General features: G+C 38.5%; 1 protein-coding gene across 1 annotated transcript; it reads left to right on the top strand.

Moving 5' to 3' along the window:
* Positions 1 to 408: 408 nt before the first annotated feature.
* On the top strand, positions 409 to 26,345 carry LOC117392922 (mucin-2-like). The gene is made up of 51 exons (XM_055232411.1): positions 409 to 513; positions 606 to 657; positions 1,363 to 1,515; positions 2,355 to 2,519; positions 2,920 to 3,066; positions 3,143 to 3,313; positions 3,394 to 3,453; positions 3,779 to 3,931; positions 4,764 to 4,931; positions 5,019 to 5,060; positions 5,434 to 5,502; positions 5,632 to 5,784; positions 6,604 to 6,771; positions 6,859 to 6,900; positions 7,045 to 7,113; positions 7,188 to 7,256; positions 7,383 to 7,535; positions 8,369 to 8,536; positions 8,624 to 8,665; positions 9,039 to 9,107; positions 9,237 to 9,389; positions 10,209 to 10,376; positions 10,464 to 10,505; positions 10,650 to 10,718; positions 10,793 to 10,861; positions 10,991 to 11,143; positions 11,977 to 12,144; positions 12,232 to 12,273; positions 12,647 to 12,715; positions 12,845 to 12,997; positions 13,817 to 13,984; positions 14,072 to 14,113; positions 14,258 to 14,326; positions 14,401 to 14,469; positions 14,599 to 14,751; positions 15,553 to 15,720; positions 15,797 to 15,853; positions 16,090 to 17,835; positions 18,221 to 18,327; positions 18,512 to 18,570; positions 19,130 to 19,269; positions 19,340 to 19,555; positions 20,408 to 20,614; positions 20,704 to 20,847; positions 20,930 to 21,108; positions 21,997 to 22,161; positions 22,423 to 23,847; positions 24,224 to 24,265; positions 24,346 to 24,411; positions 24,638 to 24,692; positions 24,766 to 26,345. The coding sequence occupies exons 1-51, from the start codon at positions 409 to 411 to the stop codon at positions 24,834 to 24,836; spliced, it is 8,652 nt and encodes a 2,883-aa protein (XP_055088386.1). The 3' UTR covers positions 24,837 to 26,345.
* The last annotated feature ends 1,003 nt before the right edge of the window (positions 26,346 to 27,348 follow it).

Genomic DNA, 27,348 nt, shown 5'->3' on the forward strand with positions numbered 1-27,348 from the left:
GTGCACTGTGCAAGTTTTCTGCCACTTAATTAACAGTATGGCATTAAACTCATCTATCTCCATGGAGACAAGCAGATGATGACATTACACTGGGCAGATGTCTGTGTAATCCCTCAGTACATTTGGTAGTTTTAAAAGACAAAACAGTATTGAGTTTCTTCTTGGCACTATATGTTCACATGCACAGCAAAAATATGATTATTACCTGATTTTGGGACCTGCAGACAATGTTTTGCTCTGCTTCTACTGCTATAGGTAAATACTGCTAACTGTGCAGTGCTAGGTATATTATAAATAAATAAATGGCAAACATACAGTTACATCAGACATGCCATGGTCTTTTGTGCCCTTAAACAGTTTAAACAAACAGACCAAAGAAATAAGCCAAATGTTTCTTTTGTTCAAGGTATGGCCATTTCCAAGAATGGCTGGACTCTCATTGCAGCTGTAGTGGTCATAATCTGTATTTTGGAAACACAGAGAGAGACTCACATCTTCAGTCTGGTTTCACCGGTATGTTGTTATCTCGCTAACACTAAATAAGGGACAATGTATATATCACACTGAATCATGAATGTATAACTAATTAGTTGTGTTTGTCTCAGGAGCCAAATGAAGATGACGACTTTCTATCTCAATCAAGACAAAAGAGAGAGAGTAAGTATGACAGAGTTCATTTTTGTTTTTTTTATATGTAAATATTAAAAGGAAAAGAAGAATGTGTTAGTGTATAATATAAAATAAAAATCTGATATATAAAACCTTCTTTAAAGTCACAGCATGTAACGTTTTAGCCATAACATAGACTAACATAAAAGCATATTGGTTTGTTTTTCATTTTGGTTGTTTTTATTGCACTGAAAAATCTAGAAAAACATGAACAGGCTTGCATCTCCACAAACCTGACTCTTATTTGGCCTAGAGGTGGCCCTTTTCCTACTGTTTCCATGGAAATACAGTTCCTTTGGCTAAAATCTGTCACAGTATGGCTTAAAACGTATCTATCTCCATGGAGAATATTCTGAAGTATGGTTTTCACTTTTTATTTCCATGGAATGATGCAGCTGACTTTGTATCTCCAGAAAGTTACATACTGAGACTTTAAAATTGAAAATTGTCAACAACTTTAAACGTGATTTTAGTTCCAACATTCAGGGCCCTGGGTACAAAATGCACGTATTTATCATCCAAATGAATTGGTCCCACACTTTAGCAACATGTGCTATTATAATGGCGACTGTAAATAGCAAAGATTCGTATTGAACCTAGAATGTAAATGTAATGTACTAATACACGTTTGAACAAAAGTTATATTGGAACTATATTAAAATACGGTATTGTCCTGTTCTGTATCGTCCTCAGCTCTGGCCTCGGTGACAGAGTATGAGGTGGATGTGGAGCTCAATCTGACAGACTATGAGACAGTGGACACACTTCGGACATTACTGCAGAGCGGTAACTTCTCCCTGACCCTGGGCCCCTCTGTCAACCTCACACACATCGAAATAACTACAGGTACAAATGTCTGCTTTTATACTCATTTGATAGCTTTATAGTAGGCTATTAATGGGGAATTTACTTCAGGAACCAAGCGGTATGCGGTCACTGTTGAGCTTAATACTTTTAATACTTAATACTTTTACTCCCATTTTTCTTACATTAAACAATGCCTTTTTGACTCAAATTAAATTATTAATAATTGTAAAATGTGTGTATTTATTATTTATTATTAACATCTATATCTATATGTGTACAATGATATTTTTAATTCTTAATTCTTCTTTCTTTCATTTTTTGTTCTGTTTTGGTATTTAAAGGTGCACTATCTGCAACTTTTGTGGTATACCGTCTCAATGAACAGGTTATTGATTTGCCTGGAAATTACCACAGAATGGCATTTAACTTATCTATCGCCATAGAAACGAGCACAAAACCATGTAAAATACCTGGTCTGTGGAGAGTCAAGCTCAAGATTACATCCAAAATGCACTGCATAACCTTTCTGGATACCTGTTTGTTTCCATGGAGATAATATTGTTTTTCCTGGACTGTTCCACAGTTTGGCATTAAACTTGTCAATCTTGCATTTAATACAGGTGTTTTAATAGTTTTACTGGAGAATCACCTTTCCGCAGAACTGATCTGTAACTTGACCTTGTGCTGTCACCTACTTTCCATAAAAATAAAAAGGGTTAATGGCATATTTTAGAGCATTATAGGCAAAGCAGTAACATTTCCATGGAGACCAACCAAAAAGTGGCATAGTAAAATATAAAAATACAAATTATTGCTCCACAAAAGTCAGCGTTAATATATTGATATCACATGTGTTCTACATTTTCTTTTACTTTTAGTGTGTTCCCAAAATGGCTCAGACTTCCAGTGCAGATGTGAAGAGCAGTTTGTGTGGTCCTATAACAGCTGCCTCACTTATGGAGCTTGTGATGAAATCATTGATAATGCCTGCACATGTATAAATAATATCCCCTCTGACGGACTGTACTGTCAACCCAAACAAGGTAAGGCTGGCAAAATATCTTTAAATGTTTTTAGGATTATTCAACTTGGATTTAAACAGATAGAGACAAAACATTTAGCCTATAGACCCTAGTAAATATGGACATCAGTATAGTAATGAAGGAAGGATCTAGTCACCTAAACAAATGATCAAATTTAACATTAATTAATTTGCCTTTTGGATTTTTGTTATAAAATCCAATATACGGTAGTCAATAAGAACAACTGGTTCTGGGGTATAAAATCATCACATTTTACAATTTAAAACCACAAATAGGGTATATTTCATTGGGACATGGACACTGGTGGTGGTGAGGACAAGTTGGTGGAGTGGCTAGTGGCTAGCGGTGGAAATGGCTAACTATGTTTTGTTTTTTGTTTTGTTTTGTTGTTATTTTTCAGACCCCCCCCAAACTATATTTGAATATGAGGTCATTGTAGAGCTAGGAAATACAGACTTTGACCAACTGAGAAACACTCTGCAAGCAATCACTTTACCTGTTCAAATCAACTCACAAGTGAATATATCTGAGATTGGCATTACAACAGGTAAACTAGAACTGTTTTCTACTTTTACTCAAAAGTTGTTGTTTTTTTAATATTAAGAAATACTGTTGAATTTCAGTTTGCAGTCCAACTGAAGCTGGTTTTCACTGTAGCTGTGAGAGAGGCTATGTCTGGCCCTGTGACAAATGTGAGATATATGGAAAATGTGAAAATGACACGAGTAACTCATGTAACTGCATTAATGCCATTCCTGAAGATGGACAGATCTGTCAGTCCATACATGATCAGAGTGAGTTCACAAAACTAAAATATATTTATTTAAAGTTGCTGGATTTATTAAAATGGCTAAGTACTGACTCCTTTTTACAGACAACACATCCTGTACGATCTCTGAATCTACTACACCAGGATCAACTTTGTTCACTACAGGTAGAGATGACATAAAAATCTATGAAAACAGATATGAGCATGACACATTTGTAATAAATGATCTGAGAGACGGTAGACCATTACATTACCAGTAACCAGCGAGTACTCAAAAAGGATAATTGTTCCTGACATAAAAACATGCATCTGAAATTCTTACAAACTTTTCTATCACCACTTTCCTCCATTATGGTCACACCTGAGTGACACTGGTAGATCACTGATTCCAATTGTAATTTCAGAAAAACTCTAAGATATATTTAAACAATAACTATTATCAGTCTAAACTTTGTCACAATGTTTGACCCACTCATTTTGTCATATACAGCTCCTGCATTTCGTCACAGATACATCCTTTCTGTTGAGTTGAACACTACTGATTCAGCACTGATAAATCATCTGAGGACTGTTCTGAGAAACAGCTCTTACCCCATCAGTGTCAACAACAACATACACATCAACAGTGTTAATTTTTCTACAGGTGAGATTACGTTGAACCTAGGAACTACGTCCACTACTGGATTTTTCTGCTAAGGAAGCTGATAGTCGGCTGGGTCACAGTGCCCAGGAAGAGTTCACAGGGGTAATAGGGATTGCCTGTCAAGGTGAATGAGGCACTAGCACTGTAACTTTTCTATAGTCCTACATAATGTCCACTTTCATCCGGGCATTCAGCTTTTGCATTGTTGCAGACTTCATCAGTTTCTTTCCAAGTGGTAGTAAGAAGGGGAGGGATATTTGTAAAGTGAAAAGAGTAGGAGGGTAGTGCGCACACTTGAGGGGTTCCAGTGCCAATGTTTGGAAGAAAAAAAATTTGCCATATATTTCACCTTTGGATCATCAAGAAATCAGTGATTCACTAGCTGGTGGAGTGGACTCAATATGCTTAATATTGAGCTTAGATTAATTTTATTGAACAATTCTGATAGGATTATGTTGTAGGCACAGCAGTATTTTATAGACAGGATCCTTAAGTATATTCCCAAGGAGTCTAGATAATGCAGGATGAATAGGCGGGCCAGGTTCAAAGCGACATCTACAGACAAGTCAGCTGTTTTTACATTCTTCAAAAGATTGTGATTGTTTTGTGTGTAATATAACAAGTGAAAAGCAAACTGGCAGAGGTCACACATCCGGGACATAAACACTTGACCTGTAGTCATTAGGTCCAGTGCTCTGTGACTTCCTAAGACAACAATAACAGTGAAGAAGGCAAGGAATATGTTTTTGGAGACAGTGTCCTTGGGAACATATTGATTACATTCTGTGTTTTAAATCTGAAGTTAAATGACTATGTCTGGCTATTTATCCAGTGTGCAGCCTGAACAACAACAGTTACCAGTGCATATGTGAGGAGCAGTATCGTTGGTCATGTGACCTGTGTCTATACTATGGGTCATGTGACGGCATCTCTAATGACACCTGTGGATGTATCCATGGCCTTCCTCCTGATGGACAGCAGTGCCAGCCTCTTGACAGCAGTAAGTTCTGTACTGACAATACTGCACATTGATTAATATGATGCAAGAGAGTACAACTTACCCATATTTTTATGTGTTCTTCACCAGACTTCACAGTATGTCAATCAACTACAGCTGTGCCAACTACAGGTAACCAGTTGGGACATTTGGGGGTTCTCAACATATCACACTAACACCACAGGGTGAATCTGATCATGTTTTGTGTCATTCACAAAAATGATTAATATTTCCATATTTCTCACTGTAACCACCTCTAATGCAACAACAGCAATGATGCGTGTGTAACCGCTAATTTCAAAGAGATAGTATTTCTTGGTATTGATTCCTAATATAAAAACATGTATTAGAAGTTCTCATTGACTTTTGTAATATCTAACAATACCTAACACCACCTCCTGTAGTTACAACCTTAATGACAACTATGGCAAGTAAGTGGTGACGATGACACTGACAGTGTCCTTCCCACAAAAGAAGTCTTGTAAATAGTGAAATGTTTTCACAGACACAACTAATGCTACAACAGAGATGATCACTACAACTCCTGTGACTGTTCCCTCCACTGTGGTCACCAGTGAGTAACACAGATCACTTACTCCAATTGCAATTTCAGGAAAACCTGAAGATATATTTTTAACAGTAACTACCATCAGTCCAGACGTTATCACAATATTTGACCCATTTTTCATGTTGTTTTATACAGCTCCTGCATTTCATCACAGATACATCCTTTCTGTTGAGTTGAACACGACTGATTCAGCACTGATAAATCATCTGAGGACTGTTCTGAGTAACAGCTCTTACCCCATCAGTGTCAACAACAACATACACATCAACAGTGTTAATATTTCTACAGGTGAGAATAGTTTGAACCTAGGAACTACAACCACTACTAGGTTTTCCTTCTGAGCAAGCGGATTGTTGGATGGGTCACAGTGCCCCGGAAGGGTTCACAGGGGTAATAGGGATTGTCTGTCAGGGTGAATGAGGTACTAGCACTGTCCACCAAAGTGTCCACTCTCTTGTGGGCATTCAGCTTTTGCATTGCTACAGACTTCATCAGTTTTTATGACTGGTAGAGGGGCAGGGATATTTGTAAAGATAAAAGAACAGGGGGGATAGTATGCACACTTGAGGGTTAGCAGTGCCAATGTTTGGACAATGAGAGACATTTTTCCTTTGCCACATGTTTTACCTTTAGATTATCAGGAAATCAATTATTCACTAGCTGGAGGAGTGGAGCACACTTAACTTAGATTGATTTTATTGAAAAAATCTAATAGAATTATCTTGTAGGCACATCAGGAGTTAACAACCTGGATCCTGAAGTACCTTCCCAAAAAGTCCAAGTAATGCAGGATGAGTAGAAGGGCAGGTTCAAAGTAACATCTACAGACAAAACGGCTGTTTTCACATACTGTAGAAGATTGTGCTTCTTTTGTTTCTAAAATAACAAATGAAAAGGAAGCTGGCAAACATCTCAGATCTTAAACATAATTTCTTGACCTGTAGTCATTAAGTCCAGTTCTCTGTGGTTTCCTAAGGTAAGGACAGCAGTAAAGAAATCCAGGAAGGCGAGAAATATGTCATTGGAGACAGTGCCCTTTGGCACATATTGATTACATTCAGTGTTTAAAATCAGTACCAAAAAGATTGTGTTTGGCCATTTGTCCAGTCTGCAGCCCGAACAACAACAGTTACCAGTGCATATGTGAGGAGCAGTATCATTGGTCATGTGACCTGTGTCTATACTATGGGTCATGTGACGGCATCTCTAATGACACCTGTGGATGTATCCATGGCCTTCCTCCTGATGGACAGCAGTGCCAGCCTCTTGACAGCAGTAAGTTCTGTACTGACAATACTGCACATTGATTAATATGATGCAAGAGAGTACAACTTACCCATATTTTTATGTGTTCTTCACCAGACTTCACAGTATGTCAATCAACTACAGCTGTGCCAACTACAGGTAAGCAGTTGGGTCATTTGGAGGTTCTCAACATATAACATTAATATTCTAACACCACTGAATGAGTATGTTCTTGTTTTGTATTATTTGATTCCTGACATAAAAACATGTATCAGAAATTCTCATTGACTTTTCTAATACCAGATGCTACGACCAGTTTCAACAGTACAACACCACCTCCTGTAGTTACAACCTTAATGACAACTATGGCAAGTAAGTGGTGACGATGACACTGACAGTGTCCTTCCCACAAAAGAAGTCTTGTAAATAGTGAAATGTTTTCACAGACACAACTAATGCTACAACAGAGATGATCACTACAACTCCTGTGACTGTTCCCTCCACTGTGGTCACCAGTGAGTAACACAGATCACTTACTCCAATTGCAATTTCAGGAAAACCTGAAGATATATTTTTAACAGTAACTACCATCAGTCCAGACGTTATCATGTTTGACCCATTTTTCATTTTGTCATATACAGCTCCTGCATTTCGTCACAGATACATCCTTTCTGTTGAGTTGAACACTACTGATTCAGCACTGATAAATCATCTGAGGACTGTTCTGAGAAACAGCTCTTACCCCATCAGTGTCAACAACAACATACACATCAACAGTGTTAATATTTCTACAGGTGAGATTACGTTGAACCTAGGAACTACAACCACTACTGTTTTTTTCTGCTGAGGAAGCTGATAGTCGGCTGTGTCACAGTGCCCAGGAAGAGTTCACAGGGGTAATAGGGATTGCCTGTCAAGGTGAATGAGGCACTAGCACTGTAACGTTTCTATAGTCCTACATAATGTCCACTTTCATCCGGGCATTCAGCTTTTGCATTGTTGCAGACTTCATCAGTTTCTTTCCGAGTGCTAGTGAGAAGGGGATGGATATTTGTAACGTGAAAAGAGGAGGGGGGGTTGTACGCACACTTGAGGGGTTCCAGTGCCAATGTTTGGAGAAAAAAAAAATTGCCACATATTTCACCTTTGAATCATCAAGAAATCAGTGATTCACTAGCTGGTGGAGTGGACTGAATATGCTTAATATTGAGCTTAGATTAATTTTATTGAACAATTCTGATAGGATTATGTTGTAGGCACAGCAGCATTTTATAGACAGGATCCTGAAGTATATTCCCAAGGAGTCTAGATAATGCAGGATGAATAGGCGGGCCAGGTTCAAAGCGACATCTACAGACAAGTCGGCTGTTTTTACATTCTTCAAAAGATTGTGATTGTTTTGTGTGTAATATAACAAGTGAAAAGCAAACTGGCAGAGGTCACACATCCGGGATATAAACACTTGACCTGTAGTCATTAGGTCCAGTGCTCTGTGGCTTCCTAAGACAACAATAACAGTGAAGAAGGCAAGGAATATGTTTTTGGAGACAGTGTCCTTTGGAACATATTGATTACATTCTGTGTTTTAAATCTGAAGTTAAATGACTATGTCTGGCTATTTATCCAGTGTGCAGCCTGAACAACAACAGTTACCAGTGCATATGTGAGGAGCAGTATCGTTGGTCATGTGACCTGTGTCTATACTATGGGTCATGTGACGGCATCTCTAATGACACCTGTGGATGTATCCATGGCCTTCCTCCTGATGGACAGCAGTGCCAGCCTCTTGACAGCAGTAAGTTCTGTACTGACAATACTGCACATTGATTAATATGATGCAAGAGAGTACAACTTACCCATATTTTTATGTGTTCTTCACCAGACTTCACAGTATGTCAATCAACTACAGCTGTGCCAACTACAGGTAACCAGTTGGGACATTTGGGGGTTCTCAACATATCACACTAACACCACAGGATGAATCTGATCTTGTTTTGAGTCATTCACAAAAATGATTAATATTTCCATTTTTCTCACTGTAACCACCTCTAATGCAACAACAGCAATGATGCGTGTGTAACTACTAATTTCAAAGAGATAGTATTTCTTGGTACTGATTCCTAATATAAAAACATGTATTAGAAGTTCTCATTGACTTTTGTAATATCTAACAATACCTAACACCACCTCCTGTAGTTACAACCTTAATGACAACTATGGCAAGTAAGTGGTGACGATGACACTGACAGTGTCCTTCCCACAAAAGAACCATTGTAAATAGTGAAATGTTTTCACAGACACGACTAATGCTACAACAGAGATGATCACTACAACTCCTGCGACTGTTCCCTCCACTGTGGTCACCAGTGAGTAACACAGATCACTCACTCCAATTGTACTTTTAGGAAGACTCGAATATATATTTTAAACAGTAACTACCATCAGTCCAGACGTTATCACAATATTTGACCCATTTTTCATGTTGTTTTATACAGCTCCTGCATTTCATCACAGATACATCCTTTCTGTTGAGTTGAACACGACTGATTCAGCACTGATAAATCATCTGAGGACTGTTCTGAGTAACAGCTCTTACCCCATCAGTGTCAACAACAACATACACATCAACAGTGTTAATATTTCTACAGGTGAGAATAGTTTGAACCTAGGAACTACAACCACTACTAGGTTTTCCTTCTGAGCAAGCGGATTGTTGGATGGGTCACAGTGCCCCGGAAGGGTTCACAGGGGTAATAGGGATTGTCTGTCAGGGTGAATGAGGTACTAGCACTGTCCACCAAAGTGTCCACTCTCTTGTGGGCATTCAGCTTTTGCATTGCTACAGACTTCATCAGTTTTTATGACTGGTAGAGGGGCAGGGATATTTGTAAAGATAAAAGAACAGGGGGGATAGTATGCACACTTGAGGGTTAGCAGTGCCAATGTTTGGACAATGAGAGACATTTTTCCTTTGCCACATGTTTTACCTTTAGATTATCAGGAAATCAATTATTCACTAGCTGGAGGAGTGGAGCACACTTAACTTAGATTGATTTTATTGAAAAAATCTAATAGAATTATCTTGTAGGCACATCAGGAGTTAACAACCTGGATCCTGAAGTACCTTCCCAAAAAGTCCAAGTAATGCAGGATGAGTAGAAGGGCAGGTTCAAAGTAACATCTACAGACAAAACGGCTGTTTTCACATACTGTAGAAGATTGTGCTTCTTTTGTTTCTAAAATAACAAATGAAAAGGAAGCTGGCAAACATCTCAGATCTTAAACATAATTTCTTGACCTGTAGTCATTAAGTCCAGTTCTCTGTGGTTTCCTAAGGTAAGGACAGCAGTAAAGAAATCCAGGAAGGCGAGAAATATGTCATTGGAGACAGTGCCCTTTGGCACATATTGATTACATTCAGTGTTTAAAATCAGTACCAAAAAGATTGTGTTTGGCCATTTGTCCAGTGTGCAGCCTGAACAACAACAGTTACCAGTGCATATGTGAGGAGCAGTATCGTTGGTCATGTGACCTGTGTCTATACTATGGGTCATGTGACGGCATCTCTAATGACACCTGTGGATGTATCCATGGCCTTCCTCCTGATGGACAGCAGTGCCAGCCTCTTGACAGCAGTAAGTTCTGTACTGACAATACTGCACATTGATTAATATGATGCAAGAGAGTACAACTTACCCATATTTTTATGTGTTCTTCACCAGACTTCACAGTATGTCAATCAACTACAGCTGTGCCAACTACAGGTAAGCAGTTGGGTCATTTGGAGGTTCTCAACATATAACATTAATATTCTAACACCACTGAATGAGTATGTTCTTGTTTTGTATTATTTGATTCCTGACATAAAAACATGTATCAGAAATTCTCATTGACTTTTCTAATACCAGATGCTACGACCAGTTTCAACAGTACAACACCACCTCCTGTAATTACAACCTTAATGACAACAATGGCAAGTAAGTGGTTACGATGACACTGACAGTGTCCTTCCCACAACAGAACCATTGTAAATAGTGAAATGTTTTCACAGACACAACTAATGCTACAACAGAGATGATCACTACAACTCCTGTGACTGTTCCCTCCACTGTGGTCACCAGTGAGTAACACAGATCACTCACTCCATTTGTACTTTTAGGAAAACTTGAATATATATCTTAAACAGTAACTACCATCAATCCAGACGTTATCACAATGTTTGACCCATTTCTCATGTTGTTTTATACAGCTCCTGCATTTCGTCATAGATACATCCTTTCTGTTGAGTTGAACACTACTGATTCAGCACTGATAAATCATCTGAGGACTGTTCTGAGAAACAGCTCTTACCCCATCAGTGTCAACAACAACATACACATCAACAGTGTTAATATTTCTACAGGTGAGATTATGTCGAACCAAGAAACTACAACCACTACTGTTTTTTTCTGCTGAGGAAGCTGATAGTCGGCTGGGTCACAGTGCCCAGGAAGAGTTCACAGGGGTAATAGGGATTGCCTGTCAAGGTGAATGAGGCACTAGCACTGTAACGTTTCTATAGTCCTACATAATGTCCACTTTCATCCGGGCATTCAGCTTTTGCATTGTTGCAGACTTCATCAGTTTCTTTCCGAGTGCTAGTGAGAAGGGGAGGGATATTTGTAACGTGAAAAGAGGAGGGGGGGTTGTACGCACACTTGAGGGGTTCCAGTGCCAATGTTTGGAGAAAAAAAAAATTGCCACATATTTCACCTTTGAATCATCAAGAAATCAGTGATTCACTAGCTGGTGGAGTGGACTGAATATGCTTAATATTGAGCTTAGATTAATTTTATTGAACAATTCTGATAGGATTATGTTGTAGGCACAGCAGCATTTTATAGACAGGATCCTGAAGTATATTCCCAAGGAGTCTAGATAATGCAGGATGAATAGGCGGGCCAGGTTCAAAGCGACATCTACAGACAAGTCGGCTGTTTTTACATTCTTCAAAAGATTGTGATTGTTTTGTGTGTAATATAACAAGTGAAAAGCAAACTGGCAGAGGTCACACATCCGGGATATAAACACTTGACCTGTAGTCATTAGGTCCAGTGCTCTGTGGCTTCCTAAGACAACAATAACAGTGAAGAAGGCAAGGAATATGTTTTTGGAGACAGTGTCCTTTGGAACATATTGATTACATTCTGTGTTTTAAATCTGAAGTTAAATGACTATGTCTGGCTATTTATCCAGTGTGCAGCCTGAACAACAACAGTTACCAGTGCATATGTGAGGAGCAGTATCGTTGGTCATGTGACCTGTGTCTATACTATGGGTCATGTGACGGCATCTCTAATGACACCTGTGGATGTATCCATGGCCTTCCTCCTGATGGACAGCAGTGCCAGCCTCTTGACAGCAGTAAGTTCTGTACTGACAATACTGCACATTGATTAATATGATGCAAGAGAGTACAACTTACCCATATTTTTATGTGTTCTTCACCAGACTTCACAGTATGTCAATCAACTACAGCTGTGCCAACTACAGGTAACCAGTTGGGACATTTGGGGGTTCTCAACATATCACACTAACACCACAGGATGAATCTGATCTTGTTTTGAGTCATTCACAAAAATGATTAATATTTCCATTTTTCTCACTGTAACCACCTCTAATGCAACAACAGCAATGATGCGTGTGTAACTACTAATTTCAAAGAGATAGTATTTCTTGGTACTGATTCCTAATATAAAAACATGTATTAGAAGTTCTCATTGACTTTTGTAATATCTAACAATACCTAACACCACCTCCTGTAGTTACAACCTTAATGACAACTATGGCAAGTAAGTGGTGACGATGACACTGACAGTGTCCTTCCCACAAAAGAACCATTGTAAATAGTGAAATGTTTTCACAGACACGACTAATGCTACAACAGAGATGATCACTACAACTCCTGCGACTGTTCCCTCCACTGTGGTCACCAGTGAGTAACACAGATCACTCACTCCAATTGTACTTTTAGGAAGACTCGAATATATATTTTAAACAGTAACTACCATCAGTCCAGACGTTATCACAATATTTGACCCATTTTTCATGTTGTTTTATACAGCTCCTGCATTTCATCACAGATACATCCTTTCTGTTGAGTTGAACACGACTGATTCAGCACTGATAAATCATCTGAGGACTGTTCTGAGTAACAGCTCTTACCCCATCAGTGTCAACAACAACATACACATCAACAGTGTTAATATTTCTACAGGTGAGAATAGTTTGAACCTAGGAACTACAACCACTACTAGGTTTTCCTTCTGAGCAAGCGGATTGTTGGATGGGTCACAGTGCCCCGGAAGGGTTCACAGGGGTAATAGGGATTGTCTGTCAGGGTGAATGAGGTACTAGCACTGTCCACCAAAGTGTCCACTCTCTTGTGGGCATTCAGCTTTTGCATTGCTACAGACTTCATCAGTTTTTATGACTGGTAGAGGGGCAGGGATATTTGTAAAGATAAAAGAACAGGGGGGATAGTATGCACACTTAAGGGTTAGCAGTGCCAATGTTTGGACAATGAGAGACATTTTTCCTTTGCCACATGTTTTACCTTTAGATTATCAGGAAATCAATTATTCACTAGCTGGAGGAGTGGAGCACACTTAACTTAGATTGATTTTATTGAAAAAATCTAATAGAATTATCTTGTAGGCACATCAGGAGTTAACAACCTGGATCCTGAAGTACCTTCCCAAAAAGTCCAAGTAATGCAGGATGAGTAGAAGGGCAGGTTCAAAGTAACATCTACAGACAAAACGGTTGTTTTCACATACTGTAGAAGATTGTGCTTCTTTTGTTTCTAAAATAACAAATGAAAAGGAAGCTGGCAAACATCTCAGATCTTAAACATAATTTCTTGACCTGTAGTCATTAAGTCCAGTTCTCTGTGGTTTCCTAAGGTAAGGACAGCAGTAAAGAAATCCAGGAAGGCGAGAAATATGTCATTGGAGACAGTGCCCTTTGGCACATATTGATTACATTCAGTGTTTAAAATCAGTACCAAAAAGATTGTGTTTGGCCATTTGTCCAGTCTGCAGCCCGAACAACAACAGTTACCAGTGCATATGTGAGGAGCAGTATCGTTGGTCATGTGACCTGTGTCTATACTATGGGTCATGTGACGGCATCTCTAATGACACCTGTGGATGTATCCATGGCCTTCCTCCTGATGGACAGCAGTGCCAGCCTCTTGACAGCAGTAAGTTCTGTACTGACAATGCTGCACATTGATTAATATGATACAAGAGAGTACAACATACCCATATTTTTCTGTGTTCTTCACCAGACTTCACAGTATGTCAATCAACTACAGCTGTGCCAACTACAGGTAAGCAATTAGACCATTTGACGGTTCTCAACATATAACATTAATATTCTAACACCACTGAATGAGTATGTTCTTGTTTTGTATTATTTGATTCCTGACATAAAAACATGTATCAGAAATTCTCATTGACTTTTCTAATACCAGATGCTACGACCAGTTTCAACAGTACAACACCACCTCCTGTAGTTACAACCTTAATGACAACAATGGCAAGTAAGTGGTTACGATGACACTGACAGTGTCCTTCCCACAAAAGAACCATTGTAAATAGTGAAATGTTTTCACAGACACAACTAATGCTACAACAGAGATGATCACTACAACTCCTGTGACTGTTCCCTCCACTGTGGTCACCAGTGAGTAACACAGATCACTCACTCCATTTGTACTTTTAGGAAAACTTGAATATATATCTTAAACAGTAACTACCATCAATCCAGACGTTATCACAATGTTTGACCCATTTCTCATGTTGTTTTATACAGCTCCTGCATTTCGTCATAGATACATCCTTTCTGTTGAGTTGAACACTACTGATTCAGCACTGATAAATCATCTGAGGACTGTTTTGAGAAACAGCTCTTACCCCATCAGTGTCAACAACAACATACACATCAACAGTGTTAATATTTCTACAGGTGAGAATACTTTGAACCACTACTAGGAACTACAACCACTACTGAGTTTTCCTGCTGAAAAAGCTGATTGGATGGGTCACAGTGTCCAGGGGTAATAGGGATTGTCTTTCAGGGTATATGAGGCAGTAACACTGTAACATTCTTATAGTCCACCATAATGTCCACTCTCTTTTGGGCATTCAGCTTTTGCATTTTTGCAGACTTCATCAGTATGTTTCTGGCTGGTAGTTAGAAGGGCACGGATGTGTGTGAAGCGAAAAGATCAGGGGGATAATACGCACACTTGAGGGTGACTGTGAGATACATTTTTCATTTCCCACATGTTTCACCTTTGAATCATCAGGAAATCAATGATCCACTAATTCTAATAGCATTATGTTGTAGGCACAGCAACAGTTTACAGACAAGATCTTGAAGTACATTCCAACAAGTCCAGACAAAGCAGGATAAGCAGGAGGGCCTGGTTCAAAGCGACAAACCTGCCAGATGTTTTGCATATTGCATAAAATTGTTATGTGTGTCTGCTTTGGCATTAAAAAAAAAAACAACAGAGAGTTCCGTGGCACCACCAGTGCCTGAGAACTCCTCTCATTTGTTTCACTATACAGAATACTTGCAGCCATTGGAGTTGAGCTGCACCTGTCTTATCCCAAGCCCTGGGTGAGCTTAGTATGAGACAGGGACAACAGTGAAGAATTCCACGAAAGTGATGAAAATGTCCACTGTCCTTTAGAACATACTGATTACATTCAGTGTAAATCTGAAATCTGAACTGAAATGACTGTATGGTTATTTGTCCAGTGTGCAGCCTGAACAACAACAGTTACCAGTGCATATGTGAGGAGCAGTATCGTTGGTCATGTGACCTGTGTCTATATTATGGGTCATGTGACGGCATCTCTAATGACACCTGTGGATGTATCCATGGCCTTCCTCCTGATGGACAGCAGTGCCAGCCTCTTGACAGAAGTACGTTCTGTAGTGACAATGCTGCACATCAAGAGTAGAGTTGAACTTATCCATAATTTTCTTTGTTCTTCACCAGACTTCACAGTCTGTCCATCAACTACACCTGCACCAACTACACCTCTGAAGACTATGGGTAACCTTACAATATATGTGTCACCAATTCTGTTCTGTTAGGGAGTTAGTAAGTTAGTTTCTTTTTTTTTGTTAAGGGAATGAATGATCTCATATTAAAGTTCAATTCAGTTTCAAGCAAAATGTCTTATTTATTTTGCATATTAGCATAAGTTACTTTTTGATTAAGTCAGTGTTTAATGTTTCAGGATAACTTTTTCTGGTACCGTAATTAATGCTATTTTTTTGTCTTTACAGTGACATCTTCAACTACAAATACTACTATGAACACCACTGAGAGCCCAACTATACCTACTACTGCCCCCAATACCACAACTTCTCCAAATACTACAATTACAGCTCCATATACAGCAACTACTTTTCCAAATACTACAACTCCTTTCCCCAATACTACAACTACTTTTCCAAATACTACAACTCCTTTCCCCTATACTACAACTACTTTTCCAAATGCTACAACTCCTTTCCTCAATACTACATCTACTTTTCCAAATACTACAACTTCTTTCCCCAATACTACAACTACTTTTCCAAATACTACAACTCCTTTCCCCTATACTACAGCTACTTTTCCAAATACTACAACTCCTTTCCCCAATACTACAACTACTTTTCCAAATACTACAACTCCTTTCCCCTATACTACAACTACTTTTCCAAATACTACAACTCCTTTCCTCAATACTACATCTACTTTTCCAAATACTACAACTACACCTCCCATTACTACAACACATTTTCCAAATATTACATCTACAGCTCCCAATACTACAACTACAGCTCCCAATACTACAACTACAGCTCCCAGTAATACAACTACTTTTCCAAATATTACAACTCCTTTCCCCAATACTACAACTACTTTTCCAAATACTACAACTCCTTTCCCCAATACTACAACTACTTTTCCAAATACTACAACTCCTTTCCCCAATACTACAACTACTTTTCCAAATACTACAACTCCTTTCCCCAATACTACAACTACTTTTCCAAATACTACAACTCCTTTCCCCAATACTACAACTACTTTTCCAAATACTACAACTCCTTTCCCCTATACTACAACTACTTTTCCAAATACTACAACTCCTTTCCCCAATACTACAACTACTTTTCCAAATACTACAACTCCTTTCCCCCATACTACAACTATTTTTCCAAATACTACAACTCCTTTCCCCAATACTACATCTACTTTTCCAAATACTACAACTACAGCTCCCATTACTACAACACATTTTCCAAATATTACAACTACAGCTCCCGATACTACAACTACGGCTCCCAATACTACAACTACAGCTCCCAGTAATACAACTTCTTTGCCAAATACTACAACTCCTTTCCCCAGTACTACAACTACTTTTCCAAATACTACAACTACAACTTCCAATATTACAACTACAGCTCCCGATACTACAACTACGGCTCCCAATACTACAACTACAGCTCCCAGTAATACAACTGCTTTGCCAAATACTACAACTCCTTTCCCCAATACTACAACAACTTTTCCAAATACTACAACTGCAGCTCCCAGTACTACAACTCCTACACCTAATAGTACTATTACTATTCCCAGCACTACAACTATTGTTCCAAATACTACAACTGCAGCTCCGAGTACTACAACTCCTACATCCAATACTACTATTACTACTATTACTATTCCCAACACTACAACTCCCAATACCCCCACCTCTTCTCCTGTTAGTACTACTGTCACCCCCATTTCAACAACTAATACCTCTAATCCCAGTACTACTCCAAATACTACAACAAAAGTAGTACCTACTACTTCTCCTTCCACCACAACTACACTTCCAACTATTATTACTACTACTACTACTACTACCACTAAACCTACCACTACTACTACAACAACTACTACTACAACTACTACAGTAGTGACCCGAGAACCAACAACTTCTAACCCTCCAGCAACAGCAACTTCTCCTATTACCAGCCCCCCATCAAAAGGTACAGGGTCGTGAACAATGAACATTGACTTGTACAGTGCCATATTAATGAAACATTTTTTTGGCAATGGCTTAATACACTTCAACACAAAGTTTGCAGATAAGCAAAATGTTTAACCTGCAGTAAATGGACAATTCAAATAATAGTGAAATATGAGTGGAACAATGGTGTGTATACAGTCGGGTTATAAATGGTATATTGAATGCATACTTGATTTTTTGAGATGAAAAAAGAATATCATAGCAAATTTTGAAAAGCGATACCAGTTTTGATTCAATATATAATCCAGTAAATTATTCCTTGACTAGTATTGTGGTAGGAATCCAATTTATCATTGAGTTTTGATGAAAAATGTTAACACATTACTTCTTTGTCTTATTAACAGGAATGAAGGTGGCAATGTCGATGAAATTAGATAAACAATATGAGCCCGAACTGTCTGACACGTCAAGTGCAGCCTTCAGAATTCTTAGTGAACAAGTTCGCGAAGTGGTAAGAGTTGTATAAATATTTTTTAAGCGTCGATATAATAGTTGACTATATATATGTGTGTGTGTGTGGGTGTGTGGGGGTGCGTGCGTGCGTGCGTGTGTGTGTGTGTGTGTGTGTGTGTGTGTATGTATGTATGTATGTATGTATGTATGTATATATATATTAATGTTTGTTCTTTCAATAGCTGGACACACAATACAGGAGCCTCACAGGGTTCATTGGGGTTACTATAAATGCTTTCAGGTAACATCTTTGATCTTCTACTTAGTATACAATTTTACTTTAATAATGAGACAATACTCTTTGTTGTCTCAATGAAAAGGTTGAATACCAACTTCAGTACCACAAATTACAATATTTTATGATACTAAATTAAACACAATGCTGTTTTTTTGAGGTTGCACTATGTAATTTTTCCTGTTCGGCTACACAACCTGCTTGTATCCATGGAGATATTATTGCATTGCCTGGAATGTTAGACAGTAAGGTGGACAATTTAGAGGTCAAATTGGCATTTCCGCTCACAGAATGCACGTTATTCACCATTTTATTTTTTAGCAAAAGATTGCATGTAAGATGTATGGGTTTAAAGCCATAGTGTGGAGTAACACAAGCAAACCATCTCCATCTCATGCCCATGTGGTGGTCCCCTCATCAGAAAAGTTACATAGTGCACCTTTTACATTACCATATGATCTCACTAGTTCTGATATAGATTCAAATCAACCCGAATTTAGATATTGATATATCTTTATGTCATATTTTATTAATTCCATTGCTGACATTGCTTTCTCTGTTACAGTCCTGGCAGTATAGTGACACAGTATACTCTTGAGACCTCTACGATTAACGTTAATGAAATTATTGTAGCAAATGAAAAAATCCCTGATGCTATGAAGGAAGTTGCCCCTGTCATTGGCTCTGTTAGTGCTTCTTTGACAGGTTAGTACCAAAAACAAGTTACATGGATTTCAAGATGCAGATAATGATTTTTTCTCTCTCTCTCTTAAAGCATCTGAATCACTCACTTTCCCCCAATCCACCTATACTGGTAAAAGCATGACGCTGAAATGTGGACCCGTCCCGACAAACCTCAACCTGGGTGTGATTGGTGGTGTGGAATGGACATTTAATGGTGTTGCTTTAAGAGATGGTCGTCGATACTCCACAAGCACAAACAATATAGAATGGTATCTCACTGTGAAAGAAGTGATTCTGGGAGATGCTGGTAAGTAATTGTAGAAATATCCAAAAAGAGAATCCAATACTGTAATGATTTATAATAACTACATTGGAATTAACTAATTAAACTTAAAAACTGTTATTATTTACGTTTTTGTTCATGCTTTATTAAGTCTAATTAAGGTGTAGATATTGTAAAGTGGTAAAGAAAATCCACAACTGTTAGACTTGAATCACTGGGGAATTACTGTTTTCTGGTTTAAGCTGACATCACAGCATTCTATAGGCCAATATTTAATATTTAATACAAATGGGAGGCAACTAAAATTAATATTGTTAAAATGCAGACTTTTGTTGTAAAATAATAAGTTCTTGGGTGTAGTCAATGATACAAATGACCAGGTTCAACATTTGTGCATTTACCTTATGACCCCCATCGCCACATGTGTAATGTAGTAAAACAAACATAAGATGTCACTATTTAGCCTCAACTGGTGCACAGAACTCTCAAAATCACTACCTCATAATGAAACTACAGACACTACTGCAGAACATAGTCCATTTTACTGTAGATTTTAATTTAAAGGAATATTTTTCTGTTAGAGAGCCCGCCACCTGCTTGTCTTTATTCAATTACAGGTATTTTATTACCTTAAAAACAGACATTATGTGAGTGGGGTCGCCTTTACACAGTTCTAACCTGTAACTTGCACCAGGGGATGGGTTTTGTTTCTGGTTTCTCTGGAGAAAATTTAATGCCATACTGAGGAACAATGCAGACAAAGTAATCCCTCTCTCTGGAGACAGGTGGTTGACCGTCCACCAGACAAGTTTTGTAGGACACCTTTAATGTCACTGTGGACACTGTTGAAGGTAATCAGTTGAATTTTTGTTGCAGGACTCTATGAGTGCACTTTAAAAGGCACAGGTTTGAACTACATCCAAAAAGGAACCGTAACCAACAATAACATCAAGCAAGCGCCCAATATACGAGCTGATGGTGTGATAAATGCCAAATGTGATGGTTCATCTCTAAGCCTTACGTGCTGTGTGCAGTCCAACTATAAAGTTAAATGGTATTTGTTTAACGCTGGTTTAGTCTCAGGTATGAATTTACTTAAAAAGTTTTTCAGTATAGCTCAGTAAAGTCTTAATTATAATACATTTTGACACATGCTATGGTTGTGTTCACAGAGGAATCTTCAGTAAATGGAGAATATTGTATAAAACATAAAATTTTGAAAAACTGTTCTAGCGCTCAAACTCTCATCTACACCTGTCAGGAGGAGACCCTTAGAGAATACAAAAAAACAACAACGCTGACCCTGTTCCCAGAACGTAAGGACCTTTTTCCAATACTTTTTTAAAATCAGCTTCTATCTATATCTATGCTTATAACACTTTTCTTGTAACCTAACAGAACCGGTGTGTTTTGATAACATATATGGAACTGGGAGAGTAGGAGACACTTCGATTGTTCGCTGTGACAAAGGGCAGGAGGGCAGCAAGAAAGCAGTGTGTGAGAGAAATGGAAGGTGGAAGCTTAAGGAGGACAGCTGCATTGTGGAAGAAATCAAAGACTTGTTGACTGAATCAGAGGTAAGATGATTAAACTGTATATTTTGTATTACAACAAGCCAATAAATATTAATATTGGAGACATGTTTGTTAATTGCTAAGCACAACTACTAGTCTCTTTACAATTTTAAAATGTAATTACAGAGGCAATTGATCAGATATATTAAGATTTGTTCTTTTATAGTCAGTGGTTATAAAAGTTTTTCACATTGCATTTTTGGTCAGTTATTGGTAATTTTTTCTTCCATGAGAGACCAACTAGTGCAAATATCTATCTTGACTTTTTGACTGAATATGTGGCACCACAACTGCAGGACTTCAACAAACCATCATTTTCCAGCAAGATGGTGCCCCACCACACTGGGCGCTGCATGTTAATCAATTTCTCAATCAAACATTTCTAGACCATTGAATTGGAAGGGATGGACCAATTCCATGCCCACCACGTTCACCAGATATCACACCTCTGGATTTTTCTTATGGAGCTGTTAAAGATATCACATATTTAACAAAGATACGGGACATTACTGAACTAAAACAAAAGAAAAAAGATGTGATTGCAACCATTGATGAGGCTAACATGGCAAGAAGTAAAGTACAGTCTTGATGTGCTTCATGCAACTTATGGTGCCCATATCGAGGTGTATTAAATGAGGTAAAATAAAGCTTTGGAGACCACTGAGCACAATAGAACTAGTCTGATTAAGATATCTTATCAATTGCCTTTGTAATCTTTTTAATTGTAAAGAGACTTTATGGACACCCTGTGCATCACATCAAAACTGAGAATAAATTGGAACTAAACTGGGACTAAACCAGGACTAGATCATGAATAACTACCAAACAAGGACAAGACAGCCAGAGACAGTAAACAAAGATCAACCTTGCCATCTTTTGTTTTGGATTTAGGATTTGGATCCCGTTGAAGTGTCAGTGTTTGTAGGTAAACTGAAGGATGTTGTTGAAACACAGAAAGACGCCATTGCTAACTCGTCAAACACCATCTCAGCCATTGTTGAAATTGTCAGTACAGTTTCTAATATTACGGTGACTGTCACTGAACCTGTCATGAAGGTGAGCTGTTTTAAAATACAATGAATTATCTACATATGCTTTACAGATTTGTACATTTCCATGCATGCATTGTGTGAGCTTAAACCCATGGTATATTATTTGTTGTTTGGTGGGCAGCCACAGTGCAGAGTTCGCACTGTGGCCGCCCACTTCTCGCAAAAGGTTGCCCTGGTTGAATGGGTTGAATTCACAGCTAAACATAGATCTACTTTCCCTACAGTGACAGTAAACTCTAATAGAGTATGTTCTGTCTGTTTACAGAATGTCCTTGAGGTGGTGGACGAGCTCAGTGCAGACAGCTCCATTTTCTCATGGCAGGTCCTGAATTCAAACAAGAGCAGTAACGCAAGCTCACAGCTCTTGAGTTCTCTGGAGCACCTGTCTGAAGGCCTGCAGGGGGAGTTCTCCATCATAACCCCACGCATCATGCTCGACAGAACCAAATTCAGTAACTCTTACTCTGTCAACCTCAACTCTAGCATCCAACTCTACATCCCCACCACTCCGCACAATAACATCGCTATAACAACCATCATTTTCTCCTCACTGAATAACATTATGCCTCCGCGAGATGCAAGTTTTAATATCAGTAATCCAGACACAACAGCAACTAACTCCACTGATAACGATACAGTTCCTGTTGTTTTGGACAATGTGATCAATGCGAACGTGGTGCTTATTAAAGTCAATGAAACAATAAAAAACGTTACATTGACTTATGAGAAAAGGAACGACTCGCTATCCCACAATCCTCAATGCGTTTTTTGGAATTTTAGCCTTCTGGATGGCTTGGGAGCGTGGGATTCTGAAGGCTGTGCATTTGTTTCAGACATTAACGACACAGTAACATGCAATTGCAGCCATCTAACTTCCTTCTCTATTCTCATGTCCACACAAATTCCTGAATCCATACGTACACTTTTGGATATCATTACGTACATTGGCGTTGGGATATCGCTGGGCAGTCTGGTCATTTGCCTTATTATTGAAGGTTATGTCTGGAAAGCCGTCACCAGAACTAGCACTGCATTTATGCGACATGTTTCCATAGTAAACACCGCCCTTTCTTTGTTGATTGCTGATATTTGTTTCATCATTGCTGCCTCTGTTGCTAAGAACCCTCTGGAAAACCCGGGTGAAGACTACGAAGTACCAGTCGGACCGTGCAGCACTGCCACTTTTTTCATGCACTTTTTCTACTTAGCACTTTTCTTCTGGATGCTAGTGTTTGGACTGTTGTTGTTTTACCGCATGGTCATGGTTTTCTCGCACATGTCCAAGTCCACCATGTTGGCAGTGGGTTTTTGCGTGGGCTACGGAGCGCCGCTCATCATTGCAGTGGTTACCGTCGCTGCTACCGCCTCAAGAAATGGATACATCCGGAAAGATGAAGCTTGCTGGCTCAATTGGGATGAGACTATGGCCCTTTTAGCTTTGGTCATACCTGCCTTAACTATAGTGGTTATTAACATTATAATTCTGTTTGTGGTGCTGTACAAGATGCTGAGGAGTGGGGGCATAGGGGAGGCACAGGAAAATGACAGGCACACAATTAAGGTGATAGTGCGCTGCATACTCATCCTGACGCCATTATTTGGACTGACCTGGTCTTTAGGTGTTGGCACAATGGTGGCCCCAACCAATGAAGGAATCCATATCGCATTTGCATTCTTCAATTCTCTACAGGTAAGTGGAATAAAAGACATATGAGCTATTGAATTATTTTCAGAGAACCAAGTTAAAGGTGCACTATGTCACTTTTCAGGTGGGTGTCTGCCACCTGCTTGTGTCCATAGAGTTGCTGTTGCTTTGCTTAGAATGTTCCACAGCACAGTTTTGATAGATTTAATGCCATACATTCTAGGCAAAGCAAAAACAGTAGGTGTCAGACGCTCAATCAGAAAAGTTTTGTGTATATGTACAAGTTTAAAAGTATTGCATAAGTCACTGTTTTCTTACGCTACATCAACTTGATATGCATGAAAATTGAACTCCATGTAAAGTGATATGAACACTGAATCATACTGATCAATAATGAAATGTGTGTACTGTTTCTTTATAGGGTTTATTTATTCTAGTCTTTGGAACACTGTTTGATTCCAAGGTAAGTTCATTTACAAAATATTCTGTTAACAATTGATAGTTTTTAATAATACTCAAAAATGCCAAAATGTGTGCGTTTAGATCCGTGCCATCCTGTTAAGAAAATCACCAACAACGGTATCATCTGGTTCTAGCTCCAATCGAAAAGTAAGTTAATGATAAAATATTCCAGAGCACCCCCTCACTCCCCCTTTAGTCCTGCAGGGACAGCCCAGTTAAAAAGCTTTGTGTGGACTGCGGTTGAGAGCGGGGTTTTGGTGTCTAGTCACATTTCAAGCAAACACTATACATAAAAGTCTGGGTACCACCAGAAAGTGCTTGTGTTTCGCACTTTGAGAAACACTGATATAAGTATATATTATTCTTATTGCAGAGCACCAGTGTGAGTGCCCTTAGTGCACTCCTCAGCAGACTCCCTGGCAGACGAGGTAATGATTCAGTTTTTAGTTTTTCTGTTTGAGTAAAATAAAAGTGAAATCTAAAAGTGCATTTCTCTTTCAGATGTGTATCACCTTTCACATGCATCCAGCAACAGCACCAGCAACCCCGCGGAGTACTATTCCAGCATATAAACTCTCCTCTTCATGGAGTCTTAAAGGGGCACCATGTAACTGGGGGAGGTATGGCACCTGCTTGTTGTCCAAGGAGATGTTATTGGTTTGCCAGGAATGTTCCACAGTATGGCATTAACATAGAAAAGCAAATTTAGAGATTAGATCTGTTTATGAGCATTAAAACACCAGGGCTGTAGTCTTAGTTCTTTAGTTGATGAATTTGTTGATGGTGTCTTAGTCAGCCAAAAATTTTATTTTATTTAGATTTTAAGGATTTATATGGGACAACAGCAGCAACAGCAAGGTATCTAGTGATTTGGCTGAACATTTGGAAGTGAATCATGAGTTTAATCTGCATTTTTTCAGTTTCCTACTTATATAGTTGTTTTAGCATGAACTCGTTTGCAGGTATAGTCTTGAGTGCAGTTTGAGTCAGATACATGGTCAGATCATAGTGATATTTAATAGAGGTTTGACAGGTTTTGCCAGACCCCCTTTTTGTTACCTAATCGATCAATAGGGCATGTCTTTAGTCAACTTAGAGTTTCTTTTTGTTGACCACAGCCCTAAAAAACACCTGTAATTGAAGAAAGATCATTGCATTTCTATATATTACAGTCAAAATCTGTAACTCTCCTTGGAGACAAGCATGTGGAGGACACCCACCAGAGAAATTACATTACATAAACATGAATTCTGTAAAATGTTTAACAGCCTCCCCTCCCACCAGAAGATGTAGGGTTCAGTTAGGTGGAATTCAGTATTGGTTTCATCCATGAACAAGCAAAGGGCGGATCGCAACACAGACCAGGACTCTTGAAGATTCTGACTCAAGTAGAGTCCAGAGGTAGAAGGTCCAGGTACTGCACTACTGATGCACTCTGCACCTGATGAGAGAGATGGAACAAATATACTTTTTAATCACTGAGCAAGGAAGTTTAGTCTTAGCCTAATAAATGATGCACTTTTTATGTATGTTTTTGAAACATGTATGTTTTTGAACTCAAAATCAACAGTTCATAGCAGTGAATTCCGGTGATTGTACCACACTCCTTATTAAAGTTGCACTGGCCATCAACACAGGGAATGCCCTACTACAAATACTAAAAAGCAGCAATTATGTGTTGGATGTATGTCATCATAAGGAAAATTTTATCACAAGTAAAAATGGTCAAACTGAGCCAGGAGAGAGAGTCCACTTTTCCCTTATTCATAAATAATTACAAATGTTGAGAGTCTTGTGTATGCCAAAAATCTCTTTGTATGAAGGTTGTATGTGAGAATGATGCTACTTGAATAATCTAATTATTCACTTGCACATGAAGTTTGAGTCACTATGTTTTAACAAAGACATTTTCCCAGAGATTGTTTTTAAAAGCTGCTAATTAACTGTGAGTCTTTCCTGTAGTTAACTTATTCTTCTTGTAAATGTGAATGTGGCATTATTTGTATAGACATATTTATTTACCCAAAATGATTATTTTAATATTTTTTTGTAAACGTTAATAAAATGTCTTGTGTGGTTTTTTTGGGTTGTTTTTTTTTAATAAAGTATAGTTTTACAAATTGTGCTATCACATGGAAGATATTTCAGACTAGCTGTACCCATGCTTTGCTGACACATCCCTAACTGGCATTTTTAAGAACATTCAGTTACTACAAGGTAAATCATTCAAGTGCTTCAAAATCTCACTTTTTTTTTGTTTTAGTGCACACGTTTAAAAGATGCTAAAGCAAAAATAAACATTAAATTAGTATTATTTTTTTATTATTTTACTTTAAAACAAGGACAATGCTCATAAAATATTAATTTCAAGAGAGTTTGTGCCAGATTTAGCGACAACCTATTTTCCATCTGCAGTCTTTAGGCAGGTACAGAGGACATTATAGAGGCTATTGACAGAAAAGCACCTTTAACTGCAACATTTCATCAAAAACAATGGCTGTGTCTCAATTCGCCCACCTGGCCTTAGAATCACCATTGGAAGGGCGGTTCGAAGGGCAGTGACGTAATTTCCGGCACGACAAGGGCTGTCCCATTTCAACCCACCCTACTGAATGCGGCCGACAAACCTGCCCTTCCCTTTGCACCGTTTCCATGGAGATCAGACGTAACCGAAGCCTGCATCCGTGCACACTTCACGCACTTCTATATCCCGTCATGCACCGCGCCTACGCAAAAAAGGGAAGAAAATGGAGTCCACTGCGCAATATACGTTCAAATGTTCGTACTGGTTTACCTCATCTACAACAGAGCAACATGAAACTGTTAAATCTGAATAAAGATCTGTACAGTGTGTTTGATGATTAAAAAGGAGTTACATGGAATAAAGGAATGTGCAGTTATTGCTAGACAATAAGAAGACATTATTATCATTAAAAATTATTACTGCAATAAGAATAATGTAAGAATGTTCGTTTCTATTGTAAGCGTCAAAGACAAAGAGACTGAAACGTAAAGTCATAAGAGTTTAATGAGTTGCACACAGGTAATGTGAACAATGAAGCAACGGACTCTCAGGAAAGGATA

Source organism: Periophthalmus magnuspinnatus, chromosome 24, assembly GCF_009829125.3.
Source record: "Periophthalmus magnuspinnatus isolate fPerMag1 chromosome 24, fPerMag1.2.pri, whole genome shotgun sequence".
NCBI classification, from domain to species: domain Eukaryota; kingdom Metazoa; phylum Chordata; class Actinopteri; order Gobiiformes; family Gobiidae; genus Periophthalmus; species Periophthalmus magnuspinnatus.

Excerpts from the sequence above, each read along its gene's own strand:
- LOC117392922 (XM_055232411.1), top strand. The coding sequence starts at position 409 with ATGGCCATTTCCAAGAATGGCTGGACTCTCATTGCAGCTGTAGTGGTC. Across the intron at positions 3,067-3,142 it reads TGAGATTGGCATTACAACAG|TTTGCAGTCCAACTGAAGCT; the intron begins GTAAACTAGAAC and ends GTTGAATTTCAG. Across the intron at positions 10,377-10,463 it reads GTGCCAGCCTCTTGACAGCA|ACTTCACAGTATGTCAATCA; the intron begins GTAAGTTCTGTA and ends GTTCTTCACCAG.